General features: G+C 52.7%; 2 protein-coding genes across 16 annotated transcripts in view; one reads left to right on the forward strand and one right to left on the reverse strand.

Moving 5' to 3' along the window:
- Positions 1 to 3,496: 3,496 nt before the first annotated feature.
- On the forward strand, positions 3,497 to 11,971 carry DMAP1 (DNA methyltransferase 1 associated protein 1). Of its 5 annotated transcripts, none has more exons than XM_032606688.1 (10): positions 3,497 to 3,892; positions 4,440 to 4,535; positions 4,778 to 4,973; positions 9,699 to 9,857; positions 9,986 to 10,153; positions 10,442 to 10,627; positions 10,757 to 10,828; positions 11,113 to 11,185; positions 11,324 to 11,619; positions 11,858 to 11,971. In XM_032606688.1, exons 2-10 carry the CDS (start codon positions 4,507 to 4,509, stop codon positions 11,915 to 11,917), a joined length of 1,239 nt encoding a protein of 412 aa, XP_032462579.1. In that variant the 5' UTR covers positions 3,497 to 3,892; positions 4,440 to 4,506; the 3' UTR covers positions 11,918 to 11,971. The 5 variants fall into 5 exon arrangements, with proteins under 5 accessions (XP_032462579.1, XP_032462555.1, XP_032462589.1 ...); XM_032606664.1 differs by having other exon boundaries at positions 3,500 to 3,892; positions 4,440 to 4,531; XM_032606698.1 differs by having other exon boundaries at positions 3,537 to 3,581.
- A 409-nt stretch (positions 11,972 to 12,380) lies between these two features.
- Positions 12,381 to 19,099, reverse strand: part of ERI3 (ERI1 exoribonuclease family member 3) — a 129,227-nt gene continuing 122,508 nt past the window's right edge. For 7 of the 11 annotated variants that reach the window (XM_032654180.1, XM_032654153.1, XM_032654121.1 and 4 more), the window contains one exon: positions 12,381 to 12,922. In XM_032654180.1, the coding sequence (XP_032510071.1) occupies positions 12,840 to 12,922 (83 nt within the window). In that variant the 3' untranslated portion in view covers positions 12,381 to 12,839. The remainder of the gene's footprint in view (positions 12,923 to 19,099) is intronic. The other 4 variants (XM_032654190.1, XM_032654162.1, XM_032654170.1 and 1 more) reach the window with 1 other exon arrangement.

Below are 19,099 nucleotides of genomic sequence, written 5' to 3' on the forward strand. Positions count from 1 at the left end.
ATAAAAGAAGAAAAAAACGTTGTCTTAGTTTGAGCTGCTCTAACAAATACTATATAGCCTGAGTGACTTAAACAGTAGAAACTTATTTCTCAGAGTTCTGGCTGCTGGAAAGACTGAACTAAAAAAAAAAAAAAAAAAAAAAAAAGCCAAACGGCATAAAATAGACCACAGGTGAGGGGAGCGAGGGTGAGGGAAGGGGCCAGGAGTCCACTCAGGAAAGCTGGTAATTGTCGACGTGGAACTGGCAGGGGAAGGAGAAGGGAGATGCCTGCAAGAGCACGAATTCCAAAAAAGCTGAAATGGTGCGGGGAGAGAACTCCCACAAACCCTGGAATACATGGGCGGTGAGTTTGACAACAGCAATCTTTTCCTTTGCGGAGGATGGAGGTGGAGTCTCCACTCCGCCGCAAACTTTGGAGACTCAGCGCTGGGGCTGGGGACGGGGCGGGGCTCCCGAGAGCACCAAGGGAGGTGCTCCCCTCCGGAAGGCACCTGGCACTGTCCGGGGACTGCTCCCTGTTGGTGCCACACGTGTCTTCCAGCCATTCCCAGAGGAGGTCTTGATCTTTCTTTGGCCCCCAGAACTGGCCGGGGACCACACAGGCCTTGTCGATGCCACCGTCCTCCAGCTCCTTGCCCTCGACTTTGCCAATTTCGCGCGCCCCACTGGCTTTCCCCCCAGGGGTGCAGGATGCTTTGGAGAGGTTGTCATCTTGATCAGGCCTCATTGGCAGCTCCAGTTCCCATCTACCTGTTTTTCTTTTTATTGAGGTACAACTTTCACACGATCAAGTGCACAGTTCTTAATGTACCAGCTGAAGGCAGTGATCACTTTTCCTTCTGGACTGCTGAGGCCTCTATGGCACAGGGCCTGGCATGTAGTGGCATATCTAAGTGGCTTACAGTAAGTACTAAACAATTATTTGTTGAATGAACTAATGAACAAAATCGAATCAATGTACATTCCCATCAACAGTAGGCTGGTGCCTATGTCGTCCATATCCTTGTCAAAAATAGGTATCACAGTTATGTTCAAGTTTTACCTATCTGATAGGCATAAAATGATTTCTCATTATAGCTTTCAATTTTTCAGCTCTTTCAATCCCAGTGAGGTGGAATGCTTATCTGTATGGTTACTGGCTGTTGCACTTCTTCTGTGACTTTCCTAATCATGTTCTTTGCGCATTTCAAAAAGTGGGAAATTTGTCCTTTTAGTTGGAAAATGTTCTTCATAATTAACCTGAGCAAGACCAGGTCAGACTGAGCGGTTCTGGATCTTGATCACACCACACACAGACCACCTTCCCTTTCCCACAGTTTCTAAGGAGCCCCTGCAAATAGGGCACGTGCTGGGAGAGACCAGAGGATGAGGAGACCCAGTGCCATGCTTAAGGAGTGAATAGTCTTGGTAGGAGAGGCGAGGAGGGGAGAGGGGGAAAGGAAGGAGAGAGCCAGGCCAGGCACTCAGGAGCTCCAGTCCACTCTTTCTGGGCGCAGCTGTGAACAGAGAGGCTGAGGAGGGAGGGGCTTCTGCGACCCTTTTTTATTCTGCATCCTACTGCCACAGCCAACCAGCCCCCAGTCCCAGCTGACTCTACCGCTGCCTCTCACCAGGTTCTCCTGCCTCCAGCTTCATCCTCCCCACTGGCAAGCCACCAGTTATCTTTCTAGAAGATGGATCTGACTCTTTTCAGCCTTCTTCCTAACTCTCCTCCCCATGCCACCTCCACACACCCTTCAATGGCTTCACATTGCTCTCAGGATTGAATAAAAACTCTGTTAAAGTCAACTTTGCAGCCCCAGAGCACCCCAGCCTGAAGTCCCTCTCCCAGGCCCCTCAATAGGACACTGCAATGCAAGAGTCTCTTCAGAAGTGATGCCACCACACTGGCCTTTTTTCTTTACGTCCTTTCAACACATAGTTCCTTCCATTTTAGAGACTTTGCACGTGTTATTCCTCATGTCTGAAACTCTCCTTCCCCAGGTGGCTATTTCCATCACTTAAACCTCAGCTCTGATTTCAGCTCCCTGGAGAAAACTTCCCTGAGGTTCCACATAGTCCCCCATCCTATTACCCTATTTTATTTTTTCCACAGCACTTGTCACCATCAAACTTACACTATCTATTTTATTGTTCATATGCTAGTTACAAGCCCCACTGGGAAATATTTGTATCTCATTCACCCACTGCATCCCCAGAGCCTAGAATAATGCCTTACACATACACACATTTATGCACCACGATCCTTGCCCTCACAGAAATGATTCTATCAAGAGAAACATATCTTAAACAAATAATTATGCTACACAGTAACTACAGGCAGAGTCAAGGGTTTTGAGGCAGAGGTGCAGGACCCTCTCCCACTTCTCGCTCCAAGGATCATTCCCTTACCCTGGGGGCAATTTCTGCTGCAACACCCTGGCTTCTCCTGGAAACTGTTTAGAGCTCAGAGGATTCACCCAGGAATCAGGCCTCAGGAACAGGGCAAGGTTTGTACCTCTAGGCCCAGTTCTTCAAACTTTCAGGGTCTAGCTAGGCTTGCGGGCTGCAGCAGCTATGTCCCCATATGCCTCCAAGCCAGAATAAGTTACAACATTGATAGCTCACTTGTGTGGGCTGTCTGCTTCTCCAGGCCCTGCTTGGATTTTTGACATGCCCCTGGCTTGGGGCCTGGTCTCCTTAATACCTTACAAGCTCCACTCCATCCCCCATGCTCAATGCCCAGTGTCCTCCATGTCTACAGGCTAGTTTGCAGAGGCTGAAGTTGGGAGCTGCTTCTCCTGTCCCTTCTGTGCTTCCTCAGGACCTCCTGTTCTAGAAGTTTCTCTCTCTCCAGGGAGATCAGCAAGTTTCTTCCTTTGAGGGATACTTCTTCCAGCTGCTACCTGTTTGGGGCTGTGTTCTTGGACTTCTTTGGAACCCACACTAATGCAGTTAGCTCCCAGACTAGTGAATTTCCAGGAAGTTGGGCTCCAGGAAAGCCCCATGAGGCCCCAACCCACACCCCCCCTCATCAGAGGAGGTGCAAGTGAGGGTCCAGACCTCACTCCATCTTGGCAGCCACCCTGGGAAACTCTGCCTTGTCCAGTTGATCTCTTCATCTCGAACGCGTAGCAGTATCTGGTACGTACTTAGCACTTAATGAACAGGGACAATACCACTAATTTATGTAATGAAAAAAGGCACCGTGCAAATGTTTTACATGGATTATTGGCACTTCACTTACGCAGGTACCATGACAATTTCCATTTTAAAGTGAAGAAACGAGCTCAGAGAAATTAAGCGACTTCCAAGGTCACAAAGCTGTGCACTCTCTCTTCATTGCGCGACGGAGCAACGCAGAGGGAAAATGCCAGAAAGCAGGCAGCCCAAGAAACGCGCGGGCTCCTGGGAGGCAAGGAGTGCAGCAGTCCCTACGCGGTCAGTAGTTTTCACACTGGGTTACCAGCCGGCTCGGTTTCCGCTAAGCACAGACCGGAAGTGTTCCTGACGGCCACATTTCTAACGCGCACGACCGGAAGTTTCTGTTTGCGGCTTTGCGGGGATAGGGGAGTCGCTGGGCCGCAGCCCGGACGTCTAGGTGCGGAGGCGCTGGGGCTTAGGAGGCAGCTGGGGCCGTTAGGGAGACCCAGGCGGCGGGACAGTGGCGGGGCCCCGACCTGACCCTAAGCCACTCTCGTCCTCGCGGCCCGCCTCTTCACCCCGCCCCCACTTGGGGCTGAAGTGGCTCTGCCCCCCGATCTGAGCCTGGTAGCTCCTCAGGCGCTCCCCCATCTCTCGGGCGCGATGGCTACGGGCGCGGATGTGCGGGACATTCTAGAACTCGGGGGTCCAGAGGGGGATGCAGCCTCCGGGACCATCAGCAAGAAGGACATTATCAATCCGGACAAGGTAGCAGTGGTGCCTGAGAGCGCTGGGTAGCGTTAGTGAAGTGGTGGGTAGGAGTGACAACGGAAGACGGCTCGGGGAGAGATGAGGTGCCACACTTCTTGTGAGATGGGCGGTAAAAGATGTGAAATAACGGGATAGAGAATATGTGTCACCTTGGTGAGATGGGATGGAGGAGGTGGGACCCCGTGGAAAATGGTGGGGACCAAGAGGGTGTGACATTTGTAAGACAGGACCTAGAGAGTGTGACACTTGTGGGATATTGGGGGGACATCGACTCGGTGTGACATGCTGAGAGATGCTGGAAAAGTATCTTCTGCTCTGACAGGTAGGGCTCTGAGGTACGGGTGTGGAGGGGAATGACCTGCTCAGACCCAGGTGCCCCTTGAGTGGGTTTCTGTACCTTCATAGTGTGTCATTATGTGTCACAGTGTGTATGTGTGTCATTGTACCTGTAGATGCTGGTTTGTTCGGGGATTGAGCTGGGCTAAAGAATTTTCAGGGAAGGGAGTCTAGCCTGTGGTTCCTCTCCTGTGGTTTCCCTCCCCAGAAAAAGTCCAAGAAGTCCTCTGAGACACTGACCTTCAAGAGGCCCGAGGGCATGCATCGGGAGGTCTATGCACTGCTCTACTCTGACAAGAAGCAAGTATTAGAATCCCAGATCCCCCAGGCTTTGGTCCCTGACCAACCTGCATGTCCCTAACGCCTAATTTTCCCAGCCAGTTTTCTCCCCGCTCCCCTCTCCACGCTTGCTTAGGATGTGGGAGCTCGGATGTCTCACTCCAGGAGGTGACTTCCTTGCTCTATGGTAGATCAGCAGCCTGGGTCCAAAGGCTCTCTACACACCTTCTGACTGTAATCTCTCACCTCCTTAAACCCTGCTTCCAGGGATGCACCCCCACTGCTACCCAGTGACACTGGTCAAGGCTACCGCACAGTGAAGGCCAAGTTGGGCTCCAAGAAGGTACGGCCGTGGAAGTGGATGCCATTCACCAACCCAGCCCGCAAGGATGGAGCCATGTTCTTCCACTGGCGACGGGCAGCAGAGGAGGGCAAGGACTACCCCTTCGCCAGGTTCAATAAGGTGAGCCACCACCATTGGGACGTAGGCCAAGGTTGCCCACCTACTCTGAGCCACTTGCCTGAGCACTCCAGTCTCCTAGTTGGCTCCAGAGGCCCCCTCAGGCCAGGTCATTAACAGTGGTTACCCACTCAGTCATTGGTGCAAATACCTCTGTGGGTCTTCACTGCCCATGGGATCCTGTCCTCTCCTAGACCTGCTCTGAGTTTTGGTTTGTTGCTTTAGCCTTTTATTTCTTGCTATTCTTCAGAGCTGTGTCCTAGGTCCTCTACTCTTCTCACTCTCTACTTTCTCCCTAGTGTGTCTCATTTACCCTGTGACCTCAGTTACCCTCTGTATGCCATTAACCCCAATTCAGTATCTCCAGTCCAGAGCAGCAGTCCACATATATCCAGTCATTTGCTTACCTCTCTCCCTGAAGGCCCCATGGGTACTTCAGATCAAGTGGATACCCTTGAGCAGAACTCATAATCTTCTCTCGGTTCCCCACCCCCAAACCTGTTCCTCACATAAGTGAATGAATGACACCACTATCCACCCAGTTGCCCAAACCAGAAATTTGGGAATCATCCTTGACTTAGCTTCTCCCTTAGCTCTCATATTATTTCAATCAACAATGGAACAAAGAAGGTAGGGGAAGACAGATAACAAACACGTAAGCAAATGAATTGGATTCTTTCAGATAAGAGCCGTCAATAAAATAAAACCAGGATATGAAATGAGATAAAGAGTGAACTTGTAGGTGTAGGGGAGGCCTAATAGGGTGGTCAGGGAGGGCCTCTCTGAGAAGCTGGCATTTGAGTTAGACGTCAGTGATACATCTAGTCATTGAGTCCTGCTGACTCTGTTTCTATAATAAATCCCATCTGCCTGTGTTCTTCATTCTCTGTACCCTAAGCCAAGCTGAATTATCTCTGGTCTAGATTACTGTGGCTCAGATGGAGCAGGGCCTTATACAGACTCACCCAGCCAGTGAGAAGCAGAGCTGGGCTGGGCTCGGATTCCCTAGGCTGTTGTTTAAGCCACTCACGATACGGCCCCACAGTCCCTGCAGCTTGGAGCAGCCTAGACTTCGAGCCTGCAAGCACTGGGGGCTTGAATCCAGGACTCCCAAGTCCTGACTTCCTTCCCCTCAGCCAGTATACCCACCTGCACCTGGACACCTCCCCCTGGATGGCTCACAGGCCTCTCAGACTCAGTATGTCAAGGTGTGACCCATCATTCTCCCCCATGCCCCCAAACTGGTTTTCCTCCTTAGGCCCCTCACCACCATCCTTAGGCCCCTCAGGTCCAGTGGAGGGAGAGGCTGGAGATGTAAGACTGAGAAGGGATAAGCAAGAGGTAAGAGATTTGAGGTGGGGGTGGGAAGGTTGGATGAGACAATTTGAGGTAAAGACAAAAGAGGGTTCATTTTGTATTTAGTAAATACTACTCCATGCCGAGTCAAGCCTGAGGCAGTGAGGGCACAAACATGAATCAGGCACAGTATCTGCCCTCTAGAAACTCTGCATGTTGATGGGGCGCTGGGGGGAGGCACAGGCAATTACAGTTTGGTGGGATACATGCCATATTGGGAGGAACTGAAGGTCATGGAAACTTCCTGGAGAAGTTAGAACTTGAGTTTTTTATTTAATTGAAGTATAGTTGACTTACAATGTTGTGTTACTGGTGTACAGCAAAGTGATTTAGTTATGTGTGTGTGTGTATTCTTTTTCTTACTCTTTTCCATTATAGGTTAATACAAGATATTGAATATAGTTCCCTGTGCTATACAGTAGGACCTTGTTTATTTGTTTTACATATTGTAGTTTGTATCTGCTAATCCCAAACTCCTAATTTATCCCTCTCCCCCTTCCCCTTTGGTAACCGTTTGTTTTCTATGTCTGTGAGTCTGTTTCTGTTTTGTAAATAAGTTCATTTGTATTATATTTTTGATTCCTCATATAAGTGATATCGTATGATATTTGTCTTTCTCTGTCTGACTTACTTCACTTAGTATGATAATCTCTGGGTCCATCCATGTTGCTGCAAATGGCATTATTTCATTCTTTTTTATGGCTGAGTAATATTCCATTGTATATATACCACATCTTCTTTATCCATTCATCTGTCGATGGGCATTTAGGTTGCTTCCGTGTCTTGGCTACTGTGAATAGTGCTGCTATAAACATAGGGGTGCATGTATTTTTGCAACTTAGAGTTTTCTCCGGATATATGCCCAGGAGTGGGATTGCTGGGTCATATGGCGTTGATTGGAGTCTCGAAGGATGTTACCAGGTAACAGTAGAAAAGGAGTGCAGTGACTTGTTCAGGCAGAGCGGACATCACGAGCAAAGGCATAAATGAAAAATCAGTCATATGTGTGGGATGCTGCGGGCATTTCCCCGTTGATGGAGCCTAAAGTCCAAGGTAGGATATGGTGGGAGATGAGACCTGAGAGGGCAGCAGGGCCACGTCAGGCAGGGCTTGGCAGCCAGGCTTAGGAATTTGGGCTTTGCTCTGATGTCTTTAGGGAGCCACTGGCAAATTTTAAGTAGAGAGGTGTTGGGATCAGATTTGAATTTTAGAGAGATCGTGGTGACTGGGTGGAGAGTGAAGTCGAAGTAAAGGGAACTAACAATCTTCCCTCCAGTACTGCTCTCTCCTGGGGTCCCGCTTTCAGTCTGTGGCTCCCCAGCCGCTTTCCTGCTCAAGCCAGAAACATAGGAGTTACCTATGACAGCATCTTCTCTCACCCCTCACAGCCAGTTGTCACATCCTATGATGTTTAATCTAAAGCCTGTCAAGTCCATGCCCTTTTCTCTGCCTTCCACTCGTGCTGCTTTATTTCAGGCCTCTTCACTTCCCACCTGGATTATTTCTTAAACCTGCCAGCTGGTCTCCCAGGCTCATGTTTCCCCCGTCTTCACTGTTGCCAGGGTGGTCTTTGTAAAAGAGAATCATGACCATCTCACTCCTCTCTTTAAAACCAACCTTACTGACTCCCGTCACCCACAGGATGAATTCCAGACTCCTTAGCAGTCACACAGGGCTTACAGCAGCTTGCCTCTGTCAACTCTCCAGGCTCTCTTCAGGCCTCTCCCTGTCTCACCCTTTTCTTGTTTCCCTTAGTGTCCCTGACTGCCAAGCCCACACACATCAGGCCATTTCTCTCTCATCGCTGTTTATGTGGCCCCCCTGCTTAGGAGTCTCTCCAGCGCCTTCCCTCACTGGTTCAGTTCTACTTAACTTTAAGACTGAACCAGGCTCCATTTACCTCTTCCCTGACAACCCTTGTCCCAGGCTGCATCAGGTGTCACTCATTATACCCTAGGCATACCTTTGTCATCAGATTCGCTGCACTTTACTAAATTTTCAGCTGGACTGTGAGCTCTGAGAAGGCAAGGCCCCTGTCTGTCTTATTCAGCACTGTGTCCCCAGCATAGGGCTAGCAGGCCCATGATAAATATTTGTTGAATGAATGACCATCTCCCTTGCTTGACGGTGAGCTTCTTTTTATTTCAAGCAGCAGTGTTCAGAGAGGTCACATCTGGGCTGCAGATGGAGAATTGTTTGGAAGAGGATTAAATGGAGGCAGAGACACCAGTGGGGAGGCTGTTTCTCTATCCAGGCAAGGGGTAGTGGTGGTCTGGACAGGGTTGTGGCAGAGGAGATACAGAATTGGGAGGTAAAATCCACAGATGTGGGAAAGGGGATGGGTCAAGGGTAAAGGTAGGATTTAAATATGCCTGCTAGGTTTCCGCTTGGGTGATGGTGACAGTGACTGAGATCCGGACTGGGGGAGATAGGAGTTTGAGGGAGGACGATGAGCTCAGTACTAACATATTAGGATTTTTTTTTAAATTGAGTTATAATTATTATATATCATACATATATTAGCTTCAGGTTACAACGTAATGATCCAGTACTTGTATATATTGTGAAATGACCACCCCAGTAAACCTAGTTAACATGTATCACCTGAACATATTCAGTTTGAGATGTATATAGGATCTCCAGTAGGAGATGTCCAAGAGGCAGCTGGACATAAGGGTTTTGAGAGCAGGTTCAGAGCCAATGTGGTCTTTGATGGAGAAACTTCCATGGTCCAGCCTAGCATTGTCTCTTTCCTGGGGTCTCTGACTGATAGACGCAGCTGGTGGTGGTGCTGTTGTCCCTGAGGGAGGTCTGGGGGACGGGGCATGGGTGTTGGGGAGGGGGGTGTACGTTGCGAGTAGGATTCAGGTGCCTTTTCCTTAGAGATGTGACCTTGGCCAGCTCCGGGGGAGCGGCAAGTCTCACTGTCACCACTGGGTGGCAGGAGTGCTTCAGACAAGTGTGCCACGACTAGGGCTCCTGGGCCTTTCTCCAGAATTTAGCCATCTTCCTTACTCCAAAGTTGACCTTTGGACTCCCCAGAAGCACTTACACGTGGTCCCCTCACCTTAACCATCGGGTCAGGAGCATGTGTCCTGTTACCGAGGCTCTGGAGCCGAAGGCATGATGAAGTTGGTCCTGGAGTGGATTCAGAGGCAGGCAACAGCTCTAGAGGCTGCCAGGGCCTTTGGTCAAGCAGTTTCTTTTCTTGCTCTGGAAACATCATCTCCAGGTGCCCTGTGCAGGGTCCCAGGCAGAGGATTTGCTTTTGTCCAGCCCAGGGATTGACAATAAACAGGAGGAGCTGTGGTCAGGCTGCTGGAGCCTGCAGGACGTGCCGTGACGTGGGCCCCTGTCCCTCCATGCCTGCAGACGGTGCAGGTGCCCGTGTATTCAGAGCAGGAGTACCAGCTCTATCTTCATGACGACGCTTGGACAAAGGCAGAAACCGACCACCTCTTTGACCTTAGCCGCCGCTTTGACCTACGTTTTGTTGTTATCCACGACCGGTATGACCACCAGCAGTTCAAGGTGAGCTGGTATCGGTGCATTTGCATGTGGGCCCAACCCCTGGGCGTGGCAGGCCCACTACCTTCATGTTCTCCTTTCCACATGCCTCTGAGTATTCATCTTTCCTCTCTCTATATCTTTATCCTCAGAAGCGTTCTGTGGAGGATTTGAAGGAGCGCTACTACCACATCTGTGCCAAGCTTGCCAACGTGCGGGCCGTGCCAGGCACAGACCTCAAGATACCAGTGTTTGATGCTGGGCACGAGCGACGGCGGAAGGAACAGCTGGAGCGTCTCTATAACCGGACCCCAGAGCAGGTCAGCCCAAGTCCCACAGACTCTGCTCCGTGCCGTGAAACCCCTTGACCGTTGCCTCCCTCCTCCATACCCTGAACTCCCTCAACCCAGCTCCCCTTCTTCCCCCTCTTCCCGCCCCCATCCAGTCCTGCCTCTCGCCGGCCATCCTCCCTGCTCTCTGTAGCCCTCACCTCCCTCACGATCCCCTGCTGCTCAGGTTCCCTCACAGACAGCCCGGCACCCCTCCATCTCCCCATCTCCTCTCACCACCCCATGACCCTCACGGGCGTCTCAGCGTCTCTTTCCCAGGTGGCGGAGGAGGAGTACCTGCTGCAGGAGCTGCGCAAGATCGAGGCCCGGAAGAAGGAGCGGGAGAAGCGCAGCCAGGACCTGCAGAAGCTGATAACAGCGGCGGACACCACTGCCGAGCAGCGGCGCACGGAACGCAAGGCCCCCAAGAAGAAGCTCCCCCAGAAAAAGGAGGCTGAGAAGCCGGTGTGGAGACCAAGTCAGCCCAGCTCAGGGTGGAGGGCTCTGAGAGCACGCGGAGCCGGCAGGGGGCTGGGACTAACGCTGGGCCCTCTCCCCGTGACACCCTGGTCTCCGTAACTCCTTCTCCCCCAGGCCGTTCCTGAGACTGCAGGCATCAAGTTCCCAGACTTCAAGTCCGCAGGCGTCACGCTGAGGAGTCAGCGGGTACGTGAGTCACCTCCTTCACTGTGTCTGGGCCCTGGGCTCTGCGGCCTGAATGGTGCAGGCCATGGGGCCGGTGCAGGTGGAGGCGGACGTACTGGGATCTCAGGGGGATGCCAGGCCGAGCTCACAGCTTTCACTCTATTCCACTTACTGGCTGTTTTCTTCTGTGACCCAGAGCTGCCTCTAGGGGTTAACTTCTCTTCCACTCCCCCCACTTCCTTTAGTCTCCTTCATTCTAAACCGCTTGTGGCGGGGAGAGGGCTTAGTTGCCTGGGTCATTGCAGATGAAGCTGCCAAGCTCTGTGGGACAGAAGAAGATCAAGGCCTTGGAACAGATGCTGCTGGAGCTGGGTGTGGGTGAGTGCGGGGGCCAGCCCCTCAGGACGTCCCCACCGAGGCCGCGGATAAAGGCCGGGCATGGGGGGCAGTTCAGGTTGCTGGCCTCCCCACAGCACCCCAGCTCTGTCCCTGTGCCTTCCACCCACCTGCCCACAGAACTGAGCCCGACGCCCACGGAGGAGCTGGTGCACATGTTCAATGAGCTGCGGAGTGACCTGGTGCTGCTCTACGAGCTCAAGCAGGCGTGCGCCAACTGCGAGTACGAGCTGCAGATGCTGCGGCACCGGCACGAGGCGCTGGCCCGGGCCGGTGTGCTGGGGGGCCCCGCCACACCGGCATCGGGCCCGGCTCCGGCCCCAGCGGAGCCGGCGGTGCCTGAACCTGGTCTCGGCCCGGACCCCAGCAAGGACGCCATCATTGATGTGGTGGGCGCACCCCTCACACCCAATTCGGTAAGAGGCCGGGAGAGCGCAAACTGGCCCTGCTAGTGAGCACACGCACGTGCGTACGCAGGCCCCATCCCCTCTAGTGCCTGCAACAGGAGTCGTCACTCTGAGGGGTTCTGAGAATGAGGGAGTGGGTGGTCGGTCAGTGGGCATCACCTTCCTGACTCAGAGAGTGAAACACGTGCACCCAGCCTGAATCTGACCCTGGGGGCCATTGACCTCAGCACCTTCTGTGTCTCCTCAGAGGAAGCGACGGGAATCGGCCTCCAGCTCCTCTTCTGTGAAGAAAGCCAAGAAGCCGTGAGGGGCCACACGGGGTGTGGGATGGTGCTGTGTAAATAGAGCTGCTGAGTTGGACTGGGCTGCTTCCTTTTCCTTCCCACCACTTCTCATGCCCCTGGCTGGGAGGGTGGGCAGGAGGGGGATCACCATACCCACTCCATGGGTATGGGGCTGGGGCTTGCCTGCACTGAGGCCCTTAGCAGCCCTTTAACCACTGACCAGCTTTGCCCAAACACCTGTATCCAGGAACACCTGTGGTTCTGCACTCAGGTTGGTTCACACACAGCAGTGACCGTAGATACCGGCTGCTTTGAACACAGCCTTGTGCTCAGACAGTCCCCAGGGCCCTGTGCATATTCGGTGTGGGTCCCCTAGGTGCTCCAGAGACTGCCAGCTCTACTGGTGGCCTTGAGCACAGGGCAGCCTGGCATATGCTGTAACCCCTGCACATCCAGACAGTGTCAGGCACGGCACTGCCTGGTCCACACACACACACAGGGCCTCGTTTCCCCGACTTTATTCAGTGGCACGTTCACAGCGGGGATGGGGGTAGACACAAGGTGGGGCCTGATCTGTCCTGGAGCCCTGGGGGCACCACACACCATGCACTACAGATGGGAGGGGGCACAGGGGGGCTTGGTGGCCCCAGCAAGAAGCCTGTACTGGGAGGAGACAGTGAGGAGGAGGTCCCCCAGCCCAGGCCCACAATGGGAGGGCCTGATACTGGGCTGAGGTTGAGGGGAGGGGGTAGGGGGCACAAAGTGTCTGTTCCAGAGGGGCCAAGTGGCCAAGCCTTACCCAGGACACAAGCCCACAGGGCGGGCTGGGGGACACTCTGGACGTAGAGCTGTGCCACTCTCCCTTTGCCCCTCTGGTGAGGGAGAGGAGGGTTTTGGGCTGGGCCAAGCAGCTACCCTGTCCTGCCCCATCCCATCCTCGGCCAGTCAGAACGGCTTTGATGTCTGCTTGAAGATGAAGCCTCGGTATGCGAGTGTCTTCATGATGTTGGCGATGTTCTTGCAGTCATCTGAAAAGAGGAAGAGAAGACATTTAGATGGGCCCCAGAGCCTTCCCCTGTGGGCCCAGAGGTACACGGGTGGGGGTGGGAGGCAGGTTCAGATTCAGGAGCCATAGGCTCTAAACCAGTGGGTCCTATCCCCAGGTGGCAGCAACTCCAGCTTCAGGTTAGGCCGGGTGATGCTGGGCCAGCAAGAAGCCTGGTCTCAATGCTTCTGAGTCCCATAACTCATGCTGGAAATTGGCCGGCGTGTCCCTCCCTGGCCCCAGCGGTGATGTATGGGCACCGTCGCAGTAAGAAAAAGGCAGAGTAAATGTGTAATTTCTCCCTTGACGGCCCCCGGCCGCTGGGCGATCCTTCTTGTTGCCGCCGCGTGGGGACGGCCCGTCTGCCACACTCCGTCTTCCCGCCACCCGTCTTGATGTCTCCATTTCATTACTGTGCAGCCATTCATCACGCCCACGGCCAGGGTGACTTTGCCGGCACTTGCATGTGTGTGGGAGATGTGGCCCGGGCCATGATCACTGGTGACAAGGCACACGTCTCGGCACTTCCGGGCCGGGGTCCCAGGCTCACGTGCTCCAGCAGCTACCGCCTGGGCGCCTGCTCCTGTGCAGCCCAGGCCAGTGGAGGGGGGCCGGGTCTGTGGTCCTAACACCCTGGCCGGCAGCCTTCTACCAGACACGCCTGTGTAGCTCAGCCCAAGCCCTGCCTCTCCCACCCCGGCAGGCTTCAGCCCTGTCTCTGGCCATATCTCAGATTAAAGACATCTGCGCCTGCCAGACCCTGTCACAGCAGTTTCCTCGGTATTGACTGCCGTAAGAAACTCCATGGGGAAAACTGTCCTAGACCCCGGTGGCCACAGGAACAGGTACTTCTGGAGCCTCAGTATCGTGGTCATGGGCCCCGACTCCCTCACCTGCCTCTTCTTCCATCCCCCTCCCACCTCCCATAGGTGCTCTGCTCCCGTGCCATAACCAGGACCCCAGCTGCCACCGCCCTCGTGGGGTCGATGCTGTGGTGGCAGAAGTACGTCGATGTCATAATCAGGTGTGGGGGTGGTAAGGTCAAGGTGGGGTCAGGAGGCCCCTGCGTCTATCAAGGACCAACCCCTTGCACTGAGCTCCCAGCCTGCCCTTGCCAGGACTTTAGACCAGGGAAGGGGATCCACCAAAGCTAGAAAAAGACTGTGGGAGTGGGAGGAGTCTGGTCAGGCCAGGCCCTGTGTCATCAGCCAGACACCAGCTCTGCAGACCTGGCGCTCGGCAGACGAGCTCTCTAGGTCAGGCCAGACAAGTCACACGGGGTCCTGTCTCTCAGAGCTCAGTATGAATGTAGCTACAGTGAATGTGGGCATGGACAGGTGACCCAGGCACAGGGACACCTTGTTCCTCTAGGTGCTCGGGAAGCCATGAAGGCTGGTGTGAGGCAGAACAGTGAGAAGACAGATGGGTGGGTAGTGGCGGCCATGGCAACTCCAGACGTGACCCATCCCCATGGTTTATGGGCCGGACACGCGCCCCGCTCAGCTGAGGCCCCGTCATTTGTCTCCCTTAGTGTGCACGCCTGTGCTGTGGGGGTAGAGGGTGGAGGGAGGGGGCTGTGATGGGAGGAGCTAGGTAGTCGACAGGAAGGGGAATGGGGCAGGAATGGCTGTGCAGGAGGGGCGGGCCTCAGGAGTGGGGAGGGTTTATGACAGGGTCCAGGGGCTGTCACGGCACTGTTGAAAGGGCTACGATAGGTGATTTTCTTCCCAAATAAATCTGGCCTTGTCAGGGCCCCTCCGATCCGTGCTGTCTCCGGCACTCTGGGGACCGTGGCCGCTGTGCATATTAAGAATAAGTCTCCTCGTTATCTGCAATTACCCAGCGGCCACACACCTCATTTCTTCCAGCAGAAAAGAAAATTAGTTTTCTATTGACTTCATCTGGCTCCTCCCTCATTGCTGGACAAATTGCTCAATCTACCTCCCCTGGCCCAAGTGAATGTGCCCAGCTCCTCCCCCCAGGCCACCAGCCATCCAGTGGGGGAGCACTGACTTCCCACCTGTGCCTTGTCTGGAGCTGGGCAAAGGTCCATGTGCCCCAGTCTTGCCCCTGACCTCTCCCCACTCTACATGCCAGATGGCTTCATCCACATCCTGAGCTTCTGAAAATTGCTGTCTCGTCTGGGCCTCTCTCCTGAGCTCCAGACCACAGATCCAAACGCCTCTGGAACATCTCTTCCTAAGTATCTATACAAACTCAAAACGTCCAGCAGTGAACTAATTTTCTCCCCCAAGCTCCTTCTCTCCCCTATGTTCTCCATCCCAGTGAATGGCACTCCCAAATGTCCCAGAAGAAACCTGATTCAAGCTTGACATCCTGCCTTCCCCCCAAATCCAATCAAGCGTGAACTGCAGGCTGTATCTTCTCTGTCTCATCATCTACTTCCCTTCATTCTGGCACCACTTCCCAGTCCAGACCCCATCATCTCCTGCTCTTACAACAGCAGCTGGTCCTCCTTCTTTTCCCTTTAATCCATTCTCTTACAGCCAAAGTGATCTTTCTCACACAAATCTGATCACGTTCTTTTCTATTTAAATCCCTTCAGTGGCTCCCCTGCCCTTACTTTCAAGTCTACACACTCCTTATTATGACTTCAAGTTAAAGGCCCTGCAAAAACAGATCCCTGCTATCTCTGGTCTCACCCCCGTCACTCTCTACTCCCAACGCCCGGATTCCAACCTCAAGGAACCACTTATGTTTTCTGAAAATGACAAAGTGGGTTTTGGAGTCAGACCTGTTTGTAGTTTTAACTTCGCCCACTGGCTGTGTGCCCTGCGGCAAGTGCCGAGTTTCTCCAAACTTCAGGTTCACTAGAGGTGACAACAGATACTACCTCAGTGTTACTGGGAGGACTGAACGGGTGATACACCCACATGTCTGCACATGCTGTGTTTGGTGTTTGGAATACCTCCTCTCTTCTTGAAGGGAAGGCAAGGATGCTAGTTTTCTGGATGACCCAATGGTGAGAAGATGTATACTGTACAATCTGTGGCACAGATTACACAGGGGCCAGCAGCACACTTGGTGAAACCACTTGTCACTCACGCCACAAACTCTGACTACTGACCCTGTCCACTGGGGATTCTGGAGTCTTAACTTTTTGCAACTGGCCCACCACAATGAAGAGAGACCCAGACTGGGGAAGACAGCCCTGAAAGCCGACCTAAGAGTCAGTGCAACCCACTGATCAGCACAGAGACAAATCTGGGCTTTTAATAGACCATAAGTTCAGAGAGAGCACCGGGTGAGCCTCCCAGAAAGTCCTCTGCTTGAAGCTCTGGGGCCATCTGGGTCAGCAGCCCCACCTTGTGGCACGTCATTGAGCTACTGAGGCCAGCCTGAGGCTGTTCTGAGGTCGGGGGCAGGGGAGCCTTGTGCCCACAATGGAGGCCTCCAAGAGTAGGTCTTCCTCACCTCCAAATTCTAGAAGACTAACCTGTTTTTATGTTCCTGCAGGAACACCAACTCGTGACAAGATTGCCCTCTTCTTTTGGGGGGCATTAATATTTTTAATGTTGGAATTAATTTTTCATGTTTTTATATTGCCAAGGCTGTAATGGGGGGGGTCGGCTGCATAAACCCCTCAGAGAGGTGAGTGGGGGCCAGCACCTAACAAAGGATGAGCTTGCTGGCTGGTTCCAAGGGTAGTCAAATATCTGCTTGGCAAAACAGCTGCTAGTGGAAGGGTGGCTCAGATTGCTTAGGACAGCCGGCGAGAACACACACAGGGCAACCACCTGAGGCTGACACGCTCCAGTTGGCTGCACTTGTCTGGGAGTTGAACGGTAGAGGACAGGATGCAGAGCCTGGGCCAGGGCCACCCTCAGGAGGGAAGAGACCCAAGGAAGCTCTTGGAAGGCCATCTATTCATGCACTCATTCATTCAGCAAATACACACTGACACCTTCTGTGTGCCGGCTGCGCAGGGCCATGCTGGGCCACAGGGCTGCAGACTCTGCAGCTCCCTGCCCTCGAGGAGCTCAGAGGCCGCATCTATAAGAGGTGCAGTGTGAGCAGTGCTATGAGAAAAAGAGGCACAAGAAAGGGCACTTTGTTCAGTCCAAGGTTCAGGAAAGGGTTCCTGGGAGGACGAAGTTAAACATGCAGAGAGGGCCGGCCAGCAAGTTGGGGTTGACGTGGGGAGGTGTTCTCAACATACGGAACAGCACAGGCACATTTCTGGAGGGGAAATGTGGAGTGTGCCCCACAAATTTAAGTTGAGCAGGTGGGGGATGATGAAGAATAAGAGGCAAGGGAGCGGCGAGATGGTGGCGGCGAGGTCAGCAGTGGCCATCTAGAAGAAACCCTGCAGAGCCCCGAATGCCAGACTAAGGAGCTTATAATTTCACTGTTCTGGGAATGATGGGGAGACTCACGTGTTTGAGGAGGAGCATGACAGGACCCGATTTGTGTTTCAGAATTATCTTTCAAGGATTAGAGGTGTTAACGCGGAAGGCAGAGACAGCAACTAGCAGACTCTACTATGTATTTCTGGTCCAGGCCAGAAATGGTAGCCCAGAACTAGGCCAGTGGCGGTGGAAATGGAGGTGAAGATATACTGGTGATGTGGAGAAGCAGATGGAGGCAAGAGATTTTTAGGAAATAGAATGAGCAAGACTTAATGAGGGGACTGGGAGGGCTGGAGGAGGGATGCGCCTAGGATCTGAGTGCCGCTCACTGAGATGAGGCAACCAGAGAAGGTGCAGGTGTGGGGCAGTGATGAACGTACCTTCGGATGTATTAAGTCTTGAGACTTCTATGAGACAGCCAAACTTATCAGGCATTTCTTTTGTGGCTTCTGGGCTTTATATCTTGCTTAAACAGGACTTCTCTATCCCAGTGTTATTAGAAAACTATCATGTATTTTCTTTGAATACTTTTTGTATTTAGTTTTTTAATCTGTCTGGAATTTACTTTTGTATGTGGTGAGAAGTAGAAGATCTAACTTTATTTTTCCCCTAGTGGGTGGCCAGTTGTCCTGTCACCATTGATCAAACTGTCCACACCTGCCCCATGCTTTTGAAACGATGCCTCTGTCTTATATACCATCCCCACACATGGATCTGTGGGAGCCAGGAAAGAGAATGAACGTGAAATGATCAAAGAGGCAAACCAGATTGAGAGGACACCTGGAGCAGCAGGGTGACAAGCCGCTGACCTTACAGGGCTGTGAGGCAGTGTGCCCTAAAGGAAGCCTTAGACACAACCTGAGGCCTCTTGCCTAAAAAGCTCAGCCTGGCAACATACCTCATGAGTGATCTCCAGGTGCTGGTGAGGAACGGGGCCGGAGCCCACGGAGCAAAGATGGGTGGAGAGAACAGCACAAGGAGCAGGAACCATGACGAGGAAAAGAGAGCAAGAACCTGGCACGTGTCAACATTCTAGAACCTCATCTTGTTTCCACCTCTTTCTGTCTGTCTGTCAGGACACCTTGGCAGCAGCGTGCCTGAGCGCCAAGTGTCAGTGGGACTGCCGGATCAAATATGTTCCCAGCCCCACATGGGACACACTTATGCTAAAAAAATTATTTGCTGTTTATCTGTTTAAATTCTAATTTAACTGATGTTCCTATATTTTTATTGCTAAATCGGCAACTCGGTGCTGGGGGCCAGCATCTCAGGCCATGGCTGGGTGCAATTCAGGGCACAACAGCAAACAGGAACTCAGAAGGAAGGAAGCCAAGGCAGGGAATTTAGGACTAAACCAGCAGAGGGCCCCTATGTATCCTTAGATTCTGGGTTCGAATCCAACCTCCATCACTTAGTAACTGTGTGAACTTGAGCAAATTACTGTACTTTATTTAACCTCTGTTTTCGGATTCTTCTCCTCTAAAATGGGAATAATAATGATAATTATAGCAACTACTTCTCTCAAAGGGTTGTTAAAAAGATGAAATGAGTTTTTATTTGTGAAGTGCTTAAAACAGGTGGCTGGGTTAGTTATTATTAGTAGTATTGGTGTCGTTATTCCAATAATATCCAATAATAATATTGTTATTCTAACAGAAATACCCTGATATCCCCCAACCCCTGCTCCTTGTCCCAGATGTGGCCCCCAGAGTCCCCTGGGCCCCCAGACAGGGTGACCTTGGCCCACCCGACACACCCTCCAGACATAGATTCCCTTCTCCCCACTGACA

This window comes from Phocoena sinus, chromosome 1 (assembly GCF_008692025.1).
Source record: "Phocoena sinus isolate mPhoSin1 chromosome 1, mPhoSin1.pri, whole genome shotgun sequence".
NCBI classification, from domain to species: domain Eukaryota; kingdom Metazoa; phylum Chordata; class Mammalia; order Artiodactyla; family Phocoenidae; genus Phocoena; species Phocoena sinus.

Bases quoted from the DNA above. Each gene is read 5' to 3' on its own strand.
- DMAP1 (XM_032606664.1), top strand. From the start codon at position 3,788: ATGGCTACGGGCGCGGATGTGCGGGACATTCTAGAACTCGGGGGTCCA. The intron at 4,532-4,777 runs GCAAGTATTAGA...CCCTGCTTCCAG, and splicing joins CTGCTCTACTCTGACAAGAA to GGATGCACCCCCACTGCTAC. The intron at 10,154-10,441 runs GTCAGCCCAAGT...TCTCTTTCCCAG, and splicing joins ATAACCGGACCCCAGAGCAG to GTGGCGGAGGAGGAGTACCT.